Below are 24,004 nucleotides of genomic sequence, written 5' to 3'. Positions count from 1 at the left end.
ATATACTTTGAGATAAAATCATAAAATTATGTTACGCAAGTTATTTATTTAAGCCATTTTTCACTATGCTCTCTCATATTAAATCATGAATAAATTATTCGGCGTTCTAATTATGTCTTACATATGTGCGGAACTCTATTCATTTGAAATTATAGTACTATGAATTATTAAATACATAATGCATTATAGTACTTTTTATTTCCGTAAATAGTAACCTATTATTTATATTTATTGCAGGAAGGCAGCCATAAATCGTATCGGCCGCTCACAGTTCTGAGTTTTCGAGCGAATTACGCCGTCCACGGCCTCAAGCCCTTCGGTTACCACCTCGTCAACGTCCTGCTCCATGGTATCGTCTGCCTCCTCTTCTACAGGTAGGTAACAGTTATTATTCATTATTCATAAAAATTGACTTCATGCACAGTGGATTAATAAAAAGCGTATTAGGAAAATGGAAAAGTAAGCTTTAACTCTGCAGCGATCAACAAATTGATAACAAATATTAAAATAACCTAACACTGAAATATCTGTTAGAAGTAAACAACAAAAATTTCACGCAAATTAGGGAAGCATTAAAAATTTGGATGTATTATTAGTGTGAAGTGTGTAATGAAATATTTTGCATTCATTTCCTATGTTCTCGATGAACACAGCTTTTGACCCTGAAATCGGAATGTATGGTGTCTTTAAAGGAACTTTTTCTTTTCTTTTTTTACCTCCCGGCCAAAGGTAAAAGAGGTAATGTTTTCGGTCCAAAACTTTGATTTTTCAGTGAATAAGCGCAAATGCGGTTCCCAAAAGATGTTTTGCTATTTCTCCGGTGGTGACTGTCTGTCTGAGCGTACGAGTGTGACACATGAAAAGTTTATTCTCATAAACACTTTGCCTTGATTACATATTTTAACCGTTATATTATACCAAATCCAGACATCATCCTCCACACTGATACCGATTTACGTATCACCGATTATTTTTGTGACGTCTGTACGTACGGCATACATACGTATGTACGTTATGTGAGGCACATAACTCAAAAACGAGTAGCCTTAGAACATTGAAACTTTGTATATGGGACAGCTATAACATGCATTTGTGCACGACCCTTTTTCGTTTCAATCGGCCGCACCGAATATATAAAATACTCACTTTGTCGCCCGGCTGAATGAACTCTGTTTAATTACATTCTTACATGTTGGCAATTTGTTGTACAATTTTTTGCTTTAAAAGTGATTGAATTATGTTGCTCTTATGCTCCGGCTAAGGTTTTTATGACTTTAGTTGATCTGCATGCAATAGTTGTAGAATTATAAACAATTATAAAATTCTTTAAATGCTAGTAAGCCCAACAGAGTTGACATTTGCGTACATTTGAAATTCTTAGTTTAATGCTGAATTAAATTAGTTTTTGCACCATGTTCAGTGTCTTTTTCCCGAATGGAACCATACGTAAACTTTCAGGTCTTTTTATTATTAACATTTTGTGTCTATACTTTATTTATTAAATATCACAGTTTTGGAGCTTACGTCACATAAAATTCGATTTAACAGCAAACTCACAAAATACATAAAAACAGCATATGTTTAGAATTTGCCGCAGTCTCTCGCGCTGGAAAAAAATGTATTTACTTCCGTGCTCTAGCTGCCTTTGAAATCGTTGAATTTGTTAATAATAAATTCGTTTACAAAATATGTTATGGAGAATAAAACGAATTCGAAATTTGACCTTCCATGTGCCTATGTTTGACTATGGTATTTAGAAATGGATGGCTCTCGATACCATTGTTTTTACTTCCTTGTACGAAGTAAAAAGGAAGTATTGTAATCGCGAAAAGATTCAGGCAACATATTTCAACGAAAATATCCATTTTGACCGCTATCGAATGCAATTTAACGATGTTTTTGCGTGATATCTGTACGTAAGAACAGAATAAAAGTCTCTTTTCCTCCAAAAATATTACAAAACTGCTTCAAAATTAATTCTGAAGAGAATTTTTCGTGGCGTCTGTACGAACGTATGTATCTCGCATAACTCAAAAACGAGTAGCCTCAGAACGTTGAAATTTTGTATATAGGACTGCTATAACATGTAGATGTACACCTCGTATTTTGGTTGGAATCGGCCCTACCGAACGTATATAAATATATTTATATATATATCCACACTGTTACCTGGCTCAGTAATCTCAGTTTCTTTACTCTTATATGTTTGTAAATTGTACATTCTTTGCTTTAAAAATGATTGAATTATGTTGTTCTTATCTTCCAGTTAAGGTTTTCATGCCTTTCGTAATTCTGGAAGCAATATTTGTTCAATTATCAACAATTTAAAAGCTGCTTAAGTGCGGTTAAGTTTAAATAACATGACGGAAACATTTGTTTGACACAGCAGAATTGTAGATTTGTTGCCAATTTAGAGAGACTAAGCTTCGCAACACAAAAATAACGCCTTCATTTATTATTGCGAATTAAATCATGCTTAATCCTTTCTGGAATTTTTTCGAGGAAATAAGTGTTTAAGATTTACTTCGTAATTTTTAATGCAGATATTTTGAGTTTTTATGTATTTTTGCTTTGTCGCTAAGTGAGAACTGAATTAATTGAATGAGAAATACTGAATCGTCTGTGAAATACTGTTTCTTTTCTGTTGTGTTTGATTAATTTCTTTCATACATCGTTTTAGCTTTATAATAGTATTTGAATAGAACATGTAGCAACGATAATTCTTCAAATGATATAAATTTTGTGCATTCAGAGTGTCGTTATAGTAAACAAATATAGTGAATTTTAAAGAGTGCAATTATTCTATTGTGGTTTATGCGCTGTCGACGAAGTAGATTTAATTCAGTCGAATCAATTTAAATGAAATTCAAGAAAAAAAATGCGTATAATTTAATATTCTGTACAAGGAAGTCATGTGGAGTACACATCAGATACGTACGTGCGGATTATTTAATTATTTAATTTCTTTAAATATAATACGGGGCTCTAATATTTCACGAAAGCAGTTTGAAACTTGAGATGCCGTTTTTAGTGATTCAACACAAAATGCCATTTCGAGACTAATATCCCATTTGGACTATAGTGACTTTTGGCAAAATGTTAACTTTATGTGGAAGTAGGACGGGAAAAGCTACTTTTACGCCTAGATGTTTACTTTTCTGCACAGAGAGCCTAACTGCAAAGAAACACGTTTTACAGGCAAAACGTCGTTTCCTAATGGACTTTTTTATTAATAAATAACACAAAGGGGATTTCAAGTAAATTGTCCCATTTTTTTTTATTAATATTCTAATTGTTTAAATAATTAATGTAATCAGAAATAATTATTAGAATAGTAAATCTCCCTCTTGCAGAGATATTTTATTTTTTGCCATATTTAAAGTACAGTAAACAAATTTCATAAAATATAAATTTTCATAAAAATGTTGTGATAACTAATGTTTTAGAAACATTACACATTTTGATCTGTGTGAGCAAAAATTGCTTTTCTGTTTCAAAGAATACCCTTTTGAAATATATATATATATACCCTTTTGAAATATATATAGAGATATAGATGCTGACATAACTACCTCTTATTCCGAAGCGAAAATCAATCCAGATTACAAGTCGCTGCCCTAGCTTTCTGCAAGCAAACAATAATTTGAACAAGAAAGTTTTATATTTATTATTCGAATATAGCTTTTTTTCATAAAAATCTTCCTCAATCCGAAATTCTTTAATTGCCAAACAAAATAATGAAGTAATATTTTCATCAAATATTACAAAATTTGTATTATGCTTTTTATCTTCAGAAATAGGTCTGGAGTTTTGTACAAATTAATTCAGAGGTAATAATGTTTGCCGTGAATAATATCACATGAATCAGAATTTCTATTAAATGAATGAATATATCCTGTTTAAAAAACCGTTCAACATATAAATATATGCGTAATTCGTAATGACAGTTAATTTTCTTCAGGTAAATAAGTGGTCAGATAGAAGTTAAAAAATTAGACACCGAACCTTCAAATTGTTTATGTACTATTCTTTTCAGTGATGTAAAAGACCAGATTTGTAATGGTTTGGAAATGAAGCTTTGGCCGTTATATTTCAGGTAAAGGAGCCTTCTTACTAACAAAAAATATATACGTAAACTGTCATGAGCCTTAATCTTTTTTTATACTAATTTAATTTTCCATAGAAAATACCTATTTTTTCAAATAAAATTATTATTTCTAAGTATTCGTTAACATAGCAAAGTTTTGTTCCCAATGTGCGAATCCTACATTTAGAAATTGCTCATCTATGCATATAATAAAAGAAAGAGTATGTCTGTCTGTGTGTCAGTGTCTTTCATTCACGTTGCGCGTAAGCTAATAGACCCACGGCTACGAAATGGTACATAGGTGCATCTAGACAAGAGCCAGTGCACCTTGAAGCGATTTTTTCGAAATTAGAATTAGAATTTTTTTTATTTTATGTTTTGTGACGAAATCGCGTCATTTTGAAACATTGTGGGCTATAGGCAAGTGAGATTTTCACATCGTCATGAAACGTAGGCACTTTGCTATTTTACGAACGTAAAATAAATTTCGTGTTTCAATAAATGGATTAAATACGAATTTATTTAACAAAGTGAACTTAACACCTTCTCAAAGGGATTTTTTCTAAAAAGGTTTATTTTTTAAAATGTACAGTTTATTTTTCTTTGATTTTTGGACACATTAAACTTTCATCCTTGCGACTGCTTTTACAAAAAAGGATTTTGGAAAAATGATATCATTTTGTATTTTTAAAAAAAAATTTAAATGAAGCTTCCGAGTTTACTTCTCACATCTCAAATCTTTAAAAATGTGATTTTGGCAACAATTTTACTTTCTTATTGTTCTTGATAGATTTTTGATAGAATCGCATCATTTTGAATAGTTTCATTCATTTAGAAATATGGGTTTGGCAACAATTTTTCATCGTATTTCTTATGTCACTGTTAAGAGATTGGCATATTTCATTGTCATTTTTTATATATATAATGCATTTTTATTGATTATTTTTTCATAAAGTTGTTCTGCAGAGTAAACTTCTGCATGGAATTTTTTTGTTTTGAGTTTCATGTTATATTTGCTTATTTAACTATTTGTAAGATATTGAAAATTTTTGCATGATTTCTTTCCTTCAACGGAAAGTTGGTTAATTTATTTATTAGGATAAATAATATTTGTATTAAGGGATGTTGCTTATTTTATTGTAATTTTGTTATACGTAATAACATTTTTTTTATGAAGTTGTTCTACAGAGTAGTTTTTAAATTTAACGTTTGGTGTTTTTTTTTTTTTTTTTCCCGATACATTTAACAGCCAGACGGAGGCTGGCAGCGAAGCTGCTTGTAGTTTTATAAAATTTCGTGTTCTTTGGTAACATCAAATGCGCAACACTTCTAAGAATTTAAGTGAATTATCGCCATATTTTGCAATATAACACAGAGAATAAGAAAATTTGGAAAGGACCCTTTTATTTAACGTTTAACAGAAGGCACCACTCTGCTTATAATATAACCAGCATTTATGGCTTAAATCAAATATAAAAATGTGGTAAATGCAAATTCTTCTAATGGCTATACAGATAGAAATCGCGCGTAAGTTGTGTCTGGACTAACGTCGGCGTGATAAGACTAGGGAGAATAACGCAGTGCCACAGAACTCTACTGTCAGGAGAATCAAAGCAGCAGCGTGGCCTTAATCAAGTGGAACACGCTTTGATTATACCCTCTAAAACCTTCCTTTAAATGTTACCTCCTTTCTGCTTTATTTGAATATCGCGCGAGCCGAAAATTTACATTCTGGCAGGAAAATGGAAAACGAGAAGAACAGAAAAGCACAACATAAAATAACTGGTTAATAACCTAAACGAAACCTTGTAATTTATTAGAGCCGCTTGTGCATTGCAATGCATTTTGCTAACACACGTAAAATTAATAAAAATTATATTTTAATAATTTATTAATATTCTAAGGTATTTTCTCCTCTTTTCTGCATGCCTTCGTGATGTAGCGGTAGCGCTATGGGCGCGTTTTCGAGAGGTCCAAATTCGTGACCCAGCGAGGCTATTACACATTTTTCACCTCTCTTGTTTAAAAAAATGATCTAATGATCCTATGCTTAAAAAAATTATCTAATGATGGCGCCCGAACTGAAAGGAAGTGGATGATGATTCTTCACCACTAAGATTTGTTTCGCCTAATCCACAGTCGCTTTAAAAGGGGGGAGTATATAAGGTATTTTCTCACTTTTTTCTGCATGCTTTCGTCTTGTAACGATAGCACACTCGGCGCGTGTTCGAGAGGTCCAGGTTCGAGGGCATTGCACATTTTTCTAACCTCCTGATTAAAAGAAATAACCTACAAGTATTAATAATAGAGTATACTTTGTTATATTAAATGTTTTTGGTTTCATTTAAATACTGTATGGTCGAGTTTAAATAAAATTTTATAGTAAAATATTTTGTGATATTCATGTAGTATTACATATGGCAAATGGATTCGTAACTATTGACTATTCTATTTAAAAGTTTCCATTTTTCGACATGTTCAAAAGTTTCTTTTTCAGAAAGTTCTTCTTCATTTCTTAATTAACACTGTATTAATATAGTAATCAAACTCGAAATTTCACTAAATGACATCCTTTTCTTAAATGAGTATTGAAAATAGTGGTTAAGAAACAAAGTCAGAGAATCCGGAAAATTTAAATTAACTAAAAATTAACTATTAAAGTATTATCTCGATTGATATTATGTAAGAAATGCTGATCTAAAAGAATTAAAGTTTAGATCTTTAGTCCGGTATGTTATGGTTATTAGTAAAAAGTAAAGCCTAAGAACTAGAATCGTTTTCTATTCTAAACGTAAATTCTTCAAAGAATCTTTGTTGAATTAATCGCAGATTATTTGACGGTCGCCATTTCAATTCAGAAATGTCAACAGTATAAAATTGTACTAGATATTTACAAAAGACGATTTGAACCGAATTCATAAAGTAGCTAATTCTTACACGTATTCTACGCCATTCATAGTGACCTTTAATATTAAATTTCGTTTGTATTAATGGCATTCCTATTTTGGCTGATAAATGCATAAATTTGATCACACAATTATTGTGTTCACAAAACTCCTCTGCCGTTCGTATTTCTGTTAATGTTAATAGACTATTGAGTGTTCTTTGTGATTCTAACAATGCTTTAATTTGGCATTGTTAGAAGTTCATTGCTGCGGTAGAACCAAAATGCACAATACATTTCGTCGTCATTGTTCACGTTGTAGGATTTCCGGTAACTTGTTAAGTGCAGACCTACTGAGGGATGATGGGAAGTGACTGCTGCGTGAATGGACAATGGATTCCTGCCGAATAGAAGGGCAATCCACTCGGTGGGCAGTTCTGTGGCATTGTGTCCAAGATGGTTATAGGGGAATGATTTAAATTTTTTTAACTAATTGATTGTTTTTCTAAAGCGATATTTATACGTTAATGTTATAATAAATTGGTGCCTTTTATCTTTATTATTTGCTCATAAATGTTTAGCCTTGAAAAGCTATGTACTTGAAATATGGTGTTCAAATTATGCATTTCTATGCGCATTGCTAAATTCACAAAGCTTCGAACGTGGGGGCTGTAGGAACCTGTTTGTTTTGTCGTGTTACAGTAAATAGAACAATATTCATTTTTAACTTCGTTTAGATTATTAGTGTTCTCTAGTTTCAAATATTTCAGCTTTTTTGTGTTTTTAACCCTTAAGATTTCTGCTAGACAGAATAAATAGTAAAAGATTCTGCTGCATTTTTCTAAACGAATAATCTTTCCGATTTACGATCATATAAACGAATAATCTACGAGATACAGAAATAGTTGTTTACTATATAAGATATTTTCTCCCTTTGTTCTGCATGTCTTCGATATGTAACGGTGGTACACTCGGTGAGGATTGGAGAGGTTTAGGTTTGAGTCCTGACAAGGGCATTGCACATTTTTCACGTCTCCGGCATTAATGTCTCCACAGTCAAGCCCGAACTAAAAAAGGTGGTACATGATGGCTTTTCACCACCAGGATTTGACGACTGGTTCTCCTAATCCCAAGTCGCCGTTTAAAAGGAGGAGTGTATAAGGTAGTTTCTCGCTTATATTTGCATGCTTTCGTGGTGTAATGGTAGCACACTCGGCGCGTATTCGAGAGGTCCACGGTTTGGGTCCCGCCGAGGGCACTGAACATTTTCCATGTATCCTGCTTCGAAATAACTTAATGGCTCTACATCTATAACACGCATTTTCTTTAGCATAACTAAAATATCTCGAGCTAATAATTAAGACAGGTAGGTATGAGGAATACGAATTTACTAGTGAAGCAACACTCACTAGAATTTAAGTGGTTTGGTTTATGTATGACAAAGCCCCCCTATCCTCCAAATGGGTGGTGTGGTGTATTTAATTATGGCAAAGCACACTAGGGATATCTGCCTAAGGGGAGCGATGCCTTCGTGGACTTTCTTAGAGAAATTGACTCGTATACACGTTACAAATGGGGAAAACCACTAAAACGCCCATGCATCCAGCCCGTTCGCAGGTTTCGAACCTCGGACCGAACTACCAGTTTTCAGCGACTCGGCCGCTGGAGGGCTCTAGAATTTAAGACAGAGATTTGGTAAGGTACATTGCTCGCGCGTAGAGTTCAAGTCTTAACGGAAGTTTATTTAGTCACATGACCTGTAAAAGAAAATGAATTTTTATATTTGGGTGAATCTAGCATCACGTGACTTAGAGCAGGCGCTCCGTTTGAAGAATGACTTACGCCATCTCTTATATTACTAAATAGAGTAAACAGGTGCACTATGTGCGGCAGAGCTTTTTATTTTGCCTTACGGACTAATTACAAAAACTGCGAAATATTTATTAATCAGTTTCTTAAAAATTTATTGTTAATATTTTTCTTGTGTGTCGTTTAGAAATACATAAAACTATTATTTACAATTTTCTGCTATGTCCACTTTTTGATATATTTTGTATGCAAATAAATTTTATTATTAATTCAAAGACTATTAAGAAAATTAATATCAATGAAAACTAGGGAATACTCACTAAGTTATTTATAACTACACTTTCAATTTCAGCACCATTTTAATAAATATAACTTTAAAATAATTCAGCTAGTAATATGCTACATGTTTATCTTGGATTTGTCATCTCTGGTCATAGCTTTCGTAAATCATATATTTTTAACAATTCATATGCTTGCTGCGAAACCGTGGGAGCATAAACGAACTGTTGATATAATGTTACGGAAAAAATAAAATTTGTGCTCTTTATGTAGTGCCTAATTTACTAATTAGGAACAAAAGTTCTGCATATATACATAAGTAAGGTTTCATGACGTAATGGGCGCAGTTTGTCTCTACGTACTTAATTCTCCTTAGTGTGCAAATGTCTTATTAGCTATTCCGCAAAAGAAGAAAATATTTATTTTAGTTTAAACTTAACAAGAGCAAAGAACCCCCACCCATTTCCATTTTACCTAATTATCACTAGAATGTCGCATTTAATAGCTTAAGCTAAAATATTCTCTTCTAAATGACCGCAGAGTTGCTCGCCAGGGAAAAATGTTCCTACCAACAAAACGAAAGCTGGGGAAACTCGAGTAAAGAATACAAATGCTTTTCGTACGCGTTTTATTTCTTTTAAAGTCGCCGCTGTTTCCCGTCCTTTCGCGAACGACTTTTCCAGCAATCCGGTCACGTGCGCCACTCCTATCGATATCGTGGCAAAGTATCGATTTTCCGCGTCCAGAAACTCGAAGCACACGCCTTCTTACGAAGGGCCTAATAGCGAACGACGTGCGAAATATTAAATGGCGCCGAAGGGGATCGTGGAAGTTTGAGTACTCTCGTGACAGCACTAGAATTCGAGAAGGCGAAACGACGTTGATATTTGATATCTTTTCGAGAAGTGTCATGTCATAGACATAGAAAATTCGTATTTAAACGAAAAAAAAAACCTAACAAAGTCTCTAATATTTTACTTGAATGAAATGGAGCTATTGTTACCAAAGTTTTGCTTTGGACGGCGAGATTTTTAGTTTAGCTATTAAGCCAATGTGACATCTTGCGTTTGATATATCTTAAGTAAACCGTAACATTGGGGTATCATTTGCTCTTAGATTCTTGCGTTGCTTTATAATAAAAATTTTCACGTTACCGGGATAAGTGACGGAGGACGCGAGCACCATCCCTCTACCATAGCGGTTAATTAGTATAGCGCCACGTCCCCCTTGTCCAGAGCACCCCAAGATGGTATGGGGAAGGGTGAGGAGCCACATGAACCCCTGACACCAATCACCGATTTAAAATACAGTGCCATACAAGGGAATTGGCAGATAGTACATTGCCATACAATAATATTTTGGTTCATACAGCATGTTACAGTTGAGGTGCATATTACGTATGATAGCGTATTACAAATAAGGTACATAGTACATAATCTTACATATACAAAGACAAGTACATTTAAAATATGCATATTACATTACATTAATTTGATTATGTGAATGGGAATATTTTACGTATAGGAAATTATATTAAGATTTACATGTGATCCAAGGGCAATATAGTGTTGGAATGGTTCGTATGTCTTACATCAGAACTTATGACATGTAAATTATGCATACATTATACGTTATATACATTATACTGATACATTATACATTATGCTTTATACTGATATGTTATACACTATACTGTTACATTATACACTATACTGATACATTATACACTATGCTGCTATATACATTATACTATATATTATATACACTATACTGATATATACATAATACTGATATATTATACATTTATCTGAGATACATAGCACAGTTGACTTTTTATTATATATACATGGTTTTATACTGACTATTTATACACCAATATACTCACAATAACTCAATATGTACTCAATATATGTACATTGTAATAATTGTGCATGTTAGAAATAGCACGAAATATACTCTGTCTTGTTTTGCATCGACCTGAATAGTATGTTTGTATGCTGTTGCACACCTTTAGGCTGTTAGACACACATCTGTGCCAAACAGCCTAAAGGTGTGCAGCAGCATACAAACATTCCGGGATAATCACACATTTTCACATTGCCGGGATAAGGCGGGAGATTATAATGAGCATTTCTGGAAGCCCTGGAAAGATCACTTATTGGTCGGCCCGTGAGTCTGGCAGGTCCTAGAGTTAAGGGCTCTAGTAGCCCAAAGTGGCGTCCAGGTTACGCTGGGTAATGTCCCTCTGCGACGGGCAGTCCGAGCGACTGGTAGGTATTCATAGACAACGATCGGTGTCTATAAGCGATGCGTCCCTATCTGCAAGGTTCGAGCCCAGGGTATGAACCCCTGTTCCTGGTTCTGTAGAATGAAGGTACTCTTAGTGCCATTACGTTAGGGGATAGAGGAAGGCTATATATTGTTGTTGTTCCCTTGGGAATTAATTTACATTTTTAATGTCAAGATATGAGTACAAAAACTGATGGTATAGTTGTTAATGACGCAGACTGCCGACCGATGGACTCGGATTCCAAACTCAGAGAAAGCATGGTTGTTTGTATTTCTTTGTCTGTGTGCGACTGAATCATTCAAAATACATGACGAAGCGAAAGTCTTCTCGTGTGGTTTGGTGCTGATAGGCGTGTAGAGAAACGCAATCTTGTGCCCTTTGCCACGCTAATATTCGTAAACTTGTTCTGGTTAGATGACTTACGCAAATAAGGTTACCCACAGCAACAAGAAAATTGCTCATTCAGAGTTTTAATATACCTTTCCTCTTCCGTACGAATTAATAGGTTTTAGATTTTATTTCGGTGTTTTTGAAGTTTAATATTGCTTGACTCTAAAGGTTTGTAAAGATTCGACTACAACCGGAATCTAGGCTTGAAGAGTCATTAGGATAATTGGCAGCAGAAAAGATGAAAAATATGCAACCGCCTTCGCCGGGAATCGAACCACGGACCTCCGGAATACCGGCCCAACGTGCTACCGTTACACCACGAAGGCACAATAGGGAAGTGGGAGAAATACCTTATATACTTCCCTTTTTAAAGGACGACTAGTGTTTTAGGGAACCTAGTCGCCAAATCCTGGGTGCGGAGAATCATCATCCACAATCCTTTTAGTTCGGGCGCCACTTGTAGAATCATTAGGTTAATTGGAAGCCAAAAAGATGAAAAATATGCAACCGCCTTCGCCGGGATTCGAACCACGGACCTCTGGACTACCGGCCCAGAGTGCTACCGTTACACCACGAAGGCACGCTAGGGAAGTGGGAGAAATACCGCATGGGCTATCTTGATAAACATACGTGAAATAAAATTTTTATTGTGCCTCCAAGGCCGATAGTAGACTATCAGTAGCCGAGTCAGTATGGGGCGGAAAGTAGTTGATTGTCCTGGGTTCCAACTAACGGCTGGACGGCGGTTCCTAGGTTTTCTGTATATGTAACACGAACACAGACCGTTATGCTTAGAAAACGTTCAACGAAGGCACCTACCAGCGACCGAACGGAAAGAACTTTGAGCATAGTTAGTTTAAAATATGTTAAATCCAGGATAATGGTCTGGACGCATGCACATTTTCGTGAATTCTTCCATGTGTAACGTGAGTACAAGCCTTTAAAATCCTTCACGAAGGCATTTTTTCCCTTAAATAGATAGCTGCAGTGTGATTTGTCATACCGTAATAAATCCGGTCCAGCCCTCCTCGAAGGCATATCTTCCCTTATGTGCCCTTGCATGCGTTGCCACAACTGTTTAAATTAAACCAAACTCATGGTAAAAATGCAGACCTTTTTCCGTATTTATTTCAGTATCTGTGAAATAAATTAATCATACAATGCCTCCTACTTGGGTGTGAGAACACAGAATTCTCACGGTGAACAGTATATCATCATTGATACTTGAATCGTTATCGCGCGCTGCCACGCGCGTCACATTGGATAAAAACTGAAAGGACTGGTTTGTCTTTCTTCTTCTGCCTGACGTCGTGTTAACGACGTTACAAAAAATATGTGAGTGTGTGGGCCTTAGGGCCACACACAGCTCTCGCCATCGTTCTCTGTAAAACATCATGTAATCGAGCTGATATTCCTTTGCATAAGATGGAGGAGAAAACATGTTCTTGTACGAATAAAGCTGTATAAATGAGCAATAAGAACTCAGGTAAAATTTACTGGTTATGCTGCGAGGTAAAATTGTTCCTGTGCCGTGATTCAACGTGTATAATCCTGATAACTGGATTTTCGAAGTGACGACCATGTGCGCCAAATTCAAGCATATATACAAGAAATCTTCTCTCTTCTCTTGCGAATAATTTCACCGCCTATTAATTAAGATTCTTGCAAGATGCTGATAAGTAGTGTGTCATCGATGCTTTAGGATTAGGAATTGCAGTATACAGTAAGAAATGAACGCTGTGAGAGACCCGTAGGGCTAACAAGTAGACATGCTGAGAACCCTTCATGATTTTTTTTTGTAACGTATATAATCTAGGCTAATCAAGGAAAGTTTGTTTTGTGATTTAATAAACGTATATTTAAAAGAGAGATACTGACTCATGCATGCCTTACTGGGTAAGTCATTTTATTCTTATTATTAAGGATCATGCAATGTACTAACCACTAAACTTTAGTTTAAGTATTTACGCGGAATTAATTCGTATTCGATACTCTCAGGATCGTTACATCTAGGCAGTTGCACCTACAACACCACATTGGGCTAGTCCATTCGCAGTGAGTGATCAATAGGCTTCAGTTCTGAAGTCATTTAGAGTTTGTAAGCATGAAGATGAAAAATCTTTGGTGAGGATACGCTGTAGAGAGCTTCTTGAAATGTCCAATTCTTCACCACGATGCCAATTTGATATCCGTGACTTTAATGTTTTGTGTTGAATGACTATCTATAACTAGAAAGAGAAAAATATTATATGTATAGTAATAATTAACATTTGGCTTTGGAAATTTTTAAACATAGTTTCTTTTCCAATAAATGTTTTAGAAGCAAAATGCTTGCCTCTTATTGTTGATAGAATAAATACGTACGGGAAATATTTCGGAACAATAGACAAACTTGGGCCGCATTTTCATAGCTTAATGGTACACTAAAAATTTCCTATTGTTTTGATATGTATTTTTTCCTTCCCATTCTGAATAAATTCGTTTTATAGAAACTACTACGTGAAATTTATTTCCCTTTCAGTAATTTGTTTTCGACAGAAGTAGAAAATGGAAAAGTAAAATATTGATTGAAACGTTTTGTAACATAATTTCAATACATTTACGAGAAAGCTTTTAAATGTGAATCTTGACTTTTTTTTAGATCGTTTCAATTAAAAAAAGTAATATTTTCTTTTGATCATTTTTAAAGATATTTAGTTATTCTGTGAATATATTATGCATATCTGCTATAACTTAAAATCTCCAGTGTTTAGAATGATGTAACGACTTTGCTAATTGATGAAGCAGAGTCAAACTTTCTAAATGGCGGAAAAGAGATGAAATATAATAGCTTTGAAATGTTTACGTAAATTAAGGTTATGCAAAAATAACAGTACATCCATTGTTATGTATATATTTCACATAATAATAATATGTAAATTGTATGGGTCTACATTATTTGAAATCAATAAAAAGCTAAATTAATAGAACTATTGCAAAAATATTTACCCAAGGATTCCGATTTCAAAGAGAAAAGCTGCAGCTTTCAGCGATAATAATCAAGTATTTTCATACATGGAAATAGGTAGTAAACATGTTTTCAAAAGCTTAGTAAGAATTTGTTGTAACACTTCAGTTATGATTATTCTTTTATGAAAATAATAATTGCTAAACATGTTTAAAAGAGAAGCAGCTGATTGAATTTTCTAGTTGGAAATATTTTCTAAAAAGTAAACATAGCATTTGGTTTATTCGAAATATAAAATTCTTGTAAAAGTATTCCTTTACTGTGTAAATATAATAAGCTCTTTCGAAAGTCTTTCCAGAAAACTATTCAAAATTTTTGCATCAATTTTAAATTCTTTGCTAATAAAAATACGTGAATTTACTTAATCATGTTAGATGAAAACACTTATTCCCTCAATGTATAATAGAAGTGAGATTGTGTAATGCAAATTTTTTTTGCACAGTATTTTTTACTTTTTTTAATATTTCTATGTTTGTAAGAAAACTGAAAGGAATTGTCTGATCAACCAACTAATGTAGAAATTTCCATAGGTAACTACGCTACATTTACGCTATTTGAAATGACTTAAAATCAGTAATTAATCAAGGAAAAGGCTGTCATAAATGGGAAATATACAGTGGTATACTGCACACACACACACAAAAAAAAGCGGGGATTTTTTTAATATCTTCCGTTTTACTGGGCCGATGGGCGAAATTCAAATTGCATTTTTCATGTCTCGAAAGGTTATATATTAGATTTATATATAGCACTGTTCTACTCTAGGTATTTTGACACAAACTCGGACTTTTTTTTGAATGACATACATGCCCTTTCTTTTTTAAGGGTTATCAGAAACCTCTATACGGACAATGTTAAATTGGCCATTTTCGATGTACCTTTTCTCAAAATCTGCTGTAGATACAAGCTTTAAATTTTTTCTGTAATTAAAGTATACCTATCTGATTATACTGAAATGAGCTTTAGAAACATTTTGAATTTTAGAGTAAATTACAAGATATTTTGTTAGGCATAGTAAAATTTAGCACTTTTCTCACACAAAAAAATTAAAAATAATTTTTTCTAAGTGTATTACAAAAAGCTCATATCATTAAATATTAGGGAACCTAATAAATACGCCATAAAAAGTTTAGATACCTGTGAGAAGTAGTTCCTGAGAAAGGGTACATCGAGTATAAGAAAATCACGTTTGGAGAAAAACACGTTTTTATGTAAACATCCTCATTGATCAAAGCAGTACAAGAGAAATTAAAACTAGATTTGTTTACAGTTCTAATTTTCATAGAGATTAAAGAATGGTATTTTTAGAAAGATAAATGTGTAGAGAATTTGAAAATGCAAAAATCCGAAATCAGAATTTTTTGAAGATTTTGGGGTTCCAACTCCCCTTAATATTTCGATTCTAAGATTTAAATTATGCCTAAATATTAAATTTTGTAAACTCTGCTGCGAAATTTACAGAGAAATTCAAAAAATTATCTTGGCGCATTTTTTTTTCTCAGTTTGCGCCAAGAATAATTCACTTGGTGAACTTCTTAATATACAGAAACCTACTTTCCTTTCCCTCTTTGCTTGACCGGAAAAGGTCACATCATTCCTACTTTCAAATAATTTTAACAAAGGCCCTAAACCACGTTTGATGTTGTCGCTTTCAACAAATATGGCAAATTTCAAAACGCATCATTATATAAATTCACGTATAGCTGCGGCAATTTTGAATAAAAAACTCTAATTGTTTGCACGTATGCTTAGAAACACATTTACTTTAAGATGATGGCAAAAATTTTATAGATTATAATTCAAAACGTTTTCGAAAAATATATAAAAGTTATTTTTAAACATACAAATTTCAAAAATAAATCGTAAAAAATGGGCAAATTTTATTTGGAGTCAACCTAAATTGCGAAATGTGAAAGGAAAAATCAAATAAGTTTAATAAAAAATAGAGTTTAAGGAATATATACAAAATTCAATTAACATGGAGAGCTAAAATTTTGAGAGCTGATGTTTTAAAAACTACTCTTGCGATTTTTACAAAACCTCGCAGTTGGGCATAATTTTGAGCCTTTGAAGTGGCATACCATTTCAAAAAAAGCCCGATTTTGTTTCAAAATACCTATATTAGAACAATGCAATTGATAAATCTAATACATATCCTAAGTCGAGCTTTCGAGACATGAAAAACGCAAGTTGTATCTTTTGTTAAACGGCTCAGTAAAACGGGAGATATAGAACTGTCTCAGTTTTTTTTCAGTGTGCCTCAATATAACTTGTGATATTCGAGTTGAAGTAGAGTTCCTTGGAAACTACAATATTGAAAAACTATGTAGCGACTATTTGCTGAGTTCTTGTAACATAAGTAACAATTCCAAAGAAGGGTTAAAATGTCATTTTATTCTAGCTCAAAAGGAATTAATATATGGCCTTTACCGGGCGTACAAGAAGACTCCACTTGGTACTTAACTCAAAATAGAAAAATGAATTTAATATTAAACAAAAGTAATCAGGAGAAGCTGCATAGAATCAGCTCGGGTAATTGGCCCTTATTAATGTAACCGGCGTATACTAGTAGGCCCGTATTACAGCTGTAGCCGTACAGTCGCAGAATAGTAAGCTTATAGTCTAATAGCAACAATGTGGCCGAAACTCAGAACACGCTGTTCTCCTGAAGTAACCGAGACTTCAGCTTAAATACTCGTTTTCTACATTATGTGCATAAATCGTAATCCTGAAAATTAATTTTGGCAGAGAAACGTAGGTATGGTTTATTGAGATAACGGCAAAGCACACTAGGACTATCTGCCAAAGGGAAGATTTGCCTTCATGTAAGACTTTCTAAGGGAAACTTGCTCGCATAGACTTTACACGTGGGGAAAATCAAGAAAACGTTCGCAAACGTAGGTATGAAACTAAAAGGTAAAGGAAAGGCTTGCTCCAAAATAAAAATAACTATTAGAAAGATAAAGTAAAACCCTGCAACCTGATTAATGTATTCCAGATCTTTGAATTATGCAAAACTGAACGTGTACTAAATGAACTTTTCCAGTAAGAAAATAATTAATCGTTATTTTTTCAAAAACATTCTATTGCTGTTACTGCAACACTGTTTAATTTTAAAATACAACTTCATTGGATAAAATATATACTGTATATGAATGAAAATTTACCAAATTTATTGATGTCTTTTCTTCAGTCAAGTCCCTCCTTAGGCATGGTTGAGGATACCAGGTATGAGCTTTATTAAAATTCTGTCCAAAGAACTTTGCTTATTCCTTTTCCTCAGGATGTTTCGGAAATGTGAAACAATGCTATTATGACTTGTTTCAGCTTCGTTAGAATGGTACTTCTGTGCAAAGTTTTGATATCCATTGATTTGACACATGTCTGGCATCAGAGATTGCCGAGCATTTACTACCGCATTTTTGTGCAAAATTGGTTGTATTGGAAGAAGTTAATGAGAGTAGTGCGAGCAGTCGTGACTCATCGAATTCGAGTCATATTTAAAAATAGTGTCGTACACCATTTGAACATTTACACTTTCAAAAAGCACGTATGGCAGGTTAAATTGCTAAATCGAACGTATATCGATGTACCATTGTATAGTTACATCAGCAGGGTTTAATCAGGAAATTAAAAGAATTTCTGGAATTCATTTAGTGTGTCATGTATTGTCCACTATTAAGGAACTGACAGCGCCTGATCTGAGTACCGTAAACATCACTGCAGTGGCAATTATGTTTTCGATGCTTAAGTTGAGTGGATGGGTTTTTTTCAATCATACATTGGGTAAGTGGGAGCACCTGTAGGCATATTTAAGTGCACATTTGTATCGCCACCGAGGGAGCGGCATCTAGAATGAACGAATGGGATTTCGGTAATATTTCTATCATTCCACATGACCTTTGCCGCGTTTTAAGCAAGATGGTTGAAAATGTGTTGCCACGCAATTTCCTGTACAAAATAATTTTAAACCATCGTGGCTTTCTTGTGAAAATTTTCAGGGCGAAGTTAGATCAAATATAAGCATAAGTATGCATGCAAATAGTAGAAATCTTAGCATTTTTTATTACAGCCTGTATAAAAACGTTGTTCGGTAATAATAGCCAATGCAAAGTTTTATTCAAACTGAATTTTCCTAATTTGCATTTCTACGCATTTTGTGTGCTAAATTTCACATTAATAACTGTTCTCTCTTATGTATTGCCTGTACAAGAAATAATCTTCAAATCGAATAAATTTATCTGGTTCACAACGAATAGATTTAACCTATTCATATATCACTTTTAATGTTAATAATAGGTATAATCATATCATTCAAAATATATATATTCAACCTTACACTTTCAAAATCGAAGGTATGCAAGCATTGAGATAAGAAAATTCTCGATTTATTGTAACACTTCCAGTTATTCTCAACTCAATAAAACAATTATATACTTCAATTCTCCTAATCCACAAGTGTTAGCAAATGAATAATATCCGAGGCTAATTGTAGCTTCAGTCATTTTATCGATATATGCAGCGAATATAATCCGAATATTCCACTGCATGCTACAAATATAATCCGAATATTACACTGCATGCTACAAATATAATCCGAATATTCCACTGCATGCTACAAATATAATCCGAATATTCCACTGCATGCTAAGTTTCGCGAAGGTGAAACGTTGACGATTAAATAAACTTATAAAATGAAGGCACTACGAGATTTTCAACTAAACTGAAACACCATTTACACGCCATACATTTATAACTGCGAACCAAATGCATAATAAAACGTTAACTACAATATGCGCCCATTCACAGTTTGAAAGATTCAGCATCACAAGAGCAACTGAAGCTCATTGGTCCATTTTTGAAACCCCTCCCTCAGTGGCGATATTGATGTGCCCTTGTGAATTATGCCAGCCGTAGACACCGTATTCATCTTTTAAATCCCAGACTTTATGGCATTTTCCCCATTCCGCTAGTTTAGCAGTCCCTTTAGTGGTTTAGACCAGAAGCACTGTTTTTTTCGTGGGGGGGGGTAGGGAAATTATTACTTTTTTGGTTAATTCGATATTTATTGGTTTTTCCCACTTTTCCTTGTTAGGATGTACTGTCTTTAATATAAATGCTGTTCTATTTTTAGAATTTAATATTGTTTTTTCTTTTTTCCCCCTACTTTTCCTCATCTTCTTTTGTTGTTGGTTTTTCTTGTGTGTACAGGTGCATATGTCTTTGGATAATAATCCTTATTACTGTTCTGTTCCGCGCATAACGTGCTGTTTGTACAGTGTGTCCAAATAACTGCTGCTTATTTTTCTAAGAGCAATATATGCAGGACTAAAATGAACTATCCACCAGGTTTCAAAACATCGTAAATTTTTTTAAATGTTAATCATACAGTTATAATTGATACATGAAACGAATCAGAAACTTAACGAAGTTTCTCTCCCACACTACAAATTTCCTACGAGTGGATTTTTGCAGGAATTTTCAAACTATAAAACACGTAGCACTAGTGGTACATGAAACGAACCAGAAACGTAACGAAGTTTCTCTCCCACACTACAAATTTCCTATGAGTGGATGTTTGCAGGAGTTTTCAAATTATTGTACACGCAGCACTAGTGGTACATGAAACGAACCAGAAACGTAACGAAGTTTCTCTCCCACACTACAAATTTCCTATGAGTGGATTTTTGCAGGAATTTTCAAACTATAGTACACGTAGCACTAGTGGTACATAAAACGAACCAGAAACGTAACGAAGTTTCTCTCCCACACTACAAATTTCCTATGAGTGGATTTTTGCAGGATTTTTCCAACTATTGTACACGTAGCACTAGTGGTACATGAAACGAACCAGAAACGTAACGAAGTTTCTCTCCTACACTACAAATTTCCTATGAGTGGAATTTTGCAGGAATTTTCAAACTATAGTACACGTAGCACTAGTGGTACATAAAACGAACCAGAAACGTAACGAAGTTTCTCTCCCACACTACAAATTTCCTATGAGTGGATTTTTGCAGGATTTTTCAAACTATTGTACACGTAGCCCTAGTGGTACATGAAACGAACCAGAAACGTAACGAAGTTTCTCTCCTACACTACAAATTTCCTATGAGTGGATTTTTGCAGGATTTTCCAAACTATTGCACACGTAGCACTAGTGGTACATGAAACGAACCAGAAACGTAACGAAGTTTCTCTCCCACACTACAAATTTCCTATGAGTGGATTTTTGCAGGAATTTTCAAACTATAGTACACGTAGCACTAGTGGTACATAAAACGAACCAGAAACGTAACGAAGTTTCTCTCCCACACTACAAATTTCCTATGAGTGGATTTTTGCAGGATTTTTCAAACTATTGCACACGTAGCACTAGTGGTACATGAAACGAACCAGAAACGTAACGAAGTTTCTCTCCCACACTACAAATTTCCTATGAGTGGAATTTTGCAGGAATTTTCAAACTATAGTACACGTAGCACTAGTGGTACATAAAACGAACCAGAAACGTAACGAAGTTTCTCTCCCACACTACAAATTTCCTATGAGTGGATTTTTGCAGGATTTTTCAAACTATTGTACACGTAGCCCTAGTGGTACATGAAACGAACCAGAAACGCAACGAAGTTTATCTCCCGCACTACAAATTTCCTATGAGTGGATTTTTGCAGGATTTTTCAAACAATTGTACACGTAGCGCTAATGGCACATGAAACGAACCAGAAACGTAACGAAGTTTCTCTCCAATACTACAAATTTCCTACGAGTGGATTTTTGCAGGAATTTTCAAACAATTGTATACGTAGCGCTAGTGGCACATGAAACGAACCAGAAACGTAACGAAGTTTCTCTCCCATATTACAAATTTCCTATGAGTGAATTTTTGAAGGATTTTTCAAACTATTGTACACGGAACACTAGTGGTACATGAAACGAACCAGAAATGTAACGAAGTTTCTCTCCCACACTACAAATTTCCTATGAATGGAATTTTGCAGGAATTTTCAAATTATTGTACACGTAGCACTAGTGGTACATGAAACGAACCAGAAACGTAACGAAGTTTCTCTTCCACACTACATATTTCCTATGAGTGGATTTTTGCAGGAATTTTCAAATTATAGTACACGTAGCACTAGTGGTACATGAAACGAACCGGAACCGTAACGATTCCAACATAACTAAGCTGTCAAGAACACTAATTTATTTAAAAACATGCGTTATGGCCAGTGATTATAGGGTATTGCTGCAAAAAATATGGGTTGTCTCGACTATACTTTGAAGACATTTCGCAAAGCAGATGTTGAATATTTATAGTGCATAATGTAAACTTAATGTTATTATGTTTCTTCTCATATATCAATGATAGTGTACTTATATAAAGCGAAATACTGTCTTTTAATTTTTATCTAAAATACAAAATATGTAAAGTAAAATACTAAATTTAATTTTTACGTAAAATAAATAACATGTAATGAAGAATAAATAATTTAATTTTACGTTAAATAAAAAATATTTAGAGAAAAGTACAAGCATTACTTTTATGTAAAATAAGAATATGTAAAGCAAAATATTAACTTTAATTGTCAATAGTCCCTTTTATTCTTTTTTTTTTTTTTTTTTTTTTTACTTTGGATATTTTCGCCATCTATTCTTTTCATAATGATGATAATTTATAACAGATAATTTATAACAGAGACACAAAATCCAAAATATAAAATGTATGCATGTGTCTGCATGCATTATAGCTGCTTACTGCGGTCAGTTTATTTCATGTTGGCTATAAAATTCTGTGTCTACTATAAACTAAAAGGAATATCAGTCATTCCGGCCACGTTTGCGACTTCTACACCATGTCTGCAACTACTTATTTATGCTCCAACAACATACTTTCGAATCAAAGATCACACAAGCAAATTTTGCAAAGGATATTACGTGATGCGCTAGTGCTTCTGAACATGAATTATAGATCATTTTGTTGCGAAATGTACAGGCGCGGTAAGATGGCTTCCCCGCAAAGCAGTTTTAGGGTTGCCATAAAATTGCAAGGAAGGCAGCGTTGCCACATTTGGCGAGAAATCGTCCATTTGCGACATAATTGGCGATATGCCATAGACGGATGGAGAAACTTCTGGAACGAATTCTTACCGGTTTAGCCCAGAATGCTCTCGAACACAAGCCGAAGGCTATATAAACCCTGCTGGTCCGCAATCAGAGTGAGTGTGCTTCGTCTAGCGAGCTGACAGTCAGTCACTGAGCGAGTGTCTTCGAGAGTGCGTGATAGTTAGTCTCCAGTTAGTCCGTGCGGAGTCGATCGAGTTGACAGCCGGGCAGCGAGTGCCGAGTGCATCGAAATGTCGCTTAGTGTATGCGGTTAGTGCATCGTCGAGAGAGTGTGCTGAGCTCCGGGAACGACTGAACCGAAGAGTCGGAAGCTGTGCTCTGTGTGTCGTCGAATGCATCGCGAGTTGTTGCGTGCAGAGTCTCGAAAGTACGTGGAGTTACGAGAACAAACGAGCAGAGTCGGGAGCTATACTCTGGTGCTTTGCAGCGAAGCTGTCTCCACCGTTATTGCCAGACAGTGCAAAGACTGCGTCACTGATTATTCCAGCGTGTTTATAAGGAGATCTTCGACGATTGTAAAACGTGATTTTGGAGCTGCCTTGGAAATACTGGCCATTAAAGTGTGTTTCGACACTTCAGCAAGTAGTATTGTCATTATTCACTCCAAATCCTCAAGAACCCCCGTACGAACGTTAAAGAAGGAAATAACGTAACACCTGGTGTCAGAGAAAAAACGCAACAATATATATAAATTTTATAAAGAATATTATATGAACCTGAATTGCAGATCATACAATCTGAATGGGAATTGTAGATCATACAAATTTCATAAAGGATATTACATGATGCACTACTGTTACGAATTATAGATCATATAAACAAATCTTATAAATGGTATTGCCTGATGCACTACTGCTTCTGAACGTAAATGCACTCGACGACACGCAGAGCACAGCTTCCGACTCTTCGGTTCAGTCGTTCCCGGAGCTCAGCACACTCTCTCGACGATGCACTAACCGCGGTACACTAAGCTACTTTTCGATGTACTCGACCACCCACTCGCCACTTGTTGCCCGGCTGCCAATTATGTCGCTTTTCATGCAAAAAAAAAAATTATGAAGGATATTACGTGAATTTGAGTTACAGTTCATACAATCTGAACATACAGATCATACAAATTTTATAAAAGAT

The 24,004-nt window shown here is 34.4% G+C and overlaps 1 protein-coding gene across 1 annotated transcript in view; it reads left to right on the top strand.

Moving 5' to 3' along the window:
* The window catches only part of LOC118202547 (protein O-mannosyl-transferase Tmtc3-like), a 707,071-nt gene that overhangs the window by 386,775 nt on the left and 296,292 nt on the right, over positions 1-24,004 (top strand). Inside the window, exon 4 of the mRNA XM_085824627.1 lies at positions 238-374. Coding sequence (XP_085680753.1) covers positions 238-374 — 137 coding nt within the window. The remainder of the gene's footprint in view (positions 1-237; positions 375-24,004) is intronic.

The sequence above is a fragment of the Stegodyphus dumicola genome, chromosome 10 (genome assembly GCF_044657685.1).
Source record: "Stegodyphus dumicola isolate Sdum_Otavi_A_Nest chromosome 10, ASM4465768v1".
In the NCBI taxonomy this organism is placed as follows: Eukaryota; Metazoa; Arthropoda; class Arachnida; order Araneae; family Eresidae; genus Stegodyphus; species Stegodyphus dumicola.
Note: the sequence above shows the minus strand (reverse complement) of the source record. Positions and strands in the feature narration are given on the sequence as shown.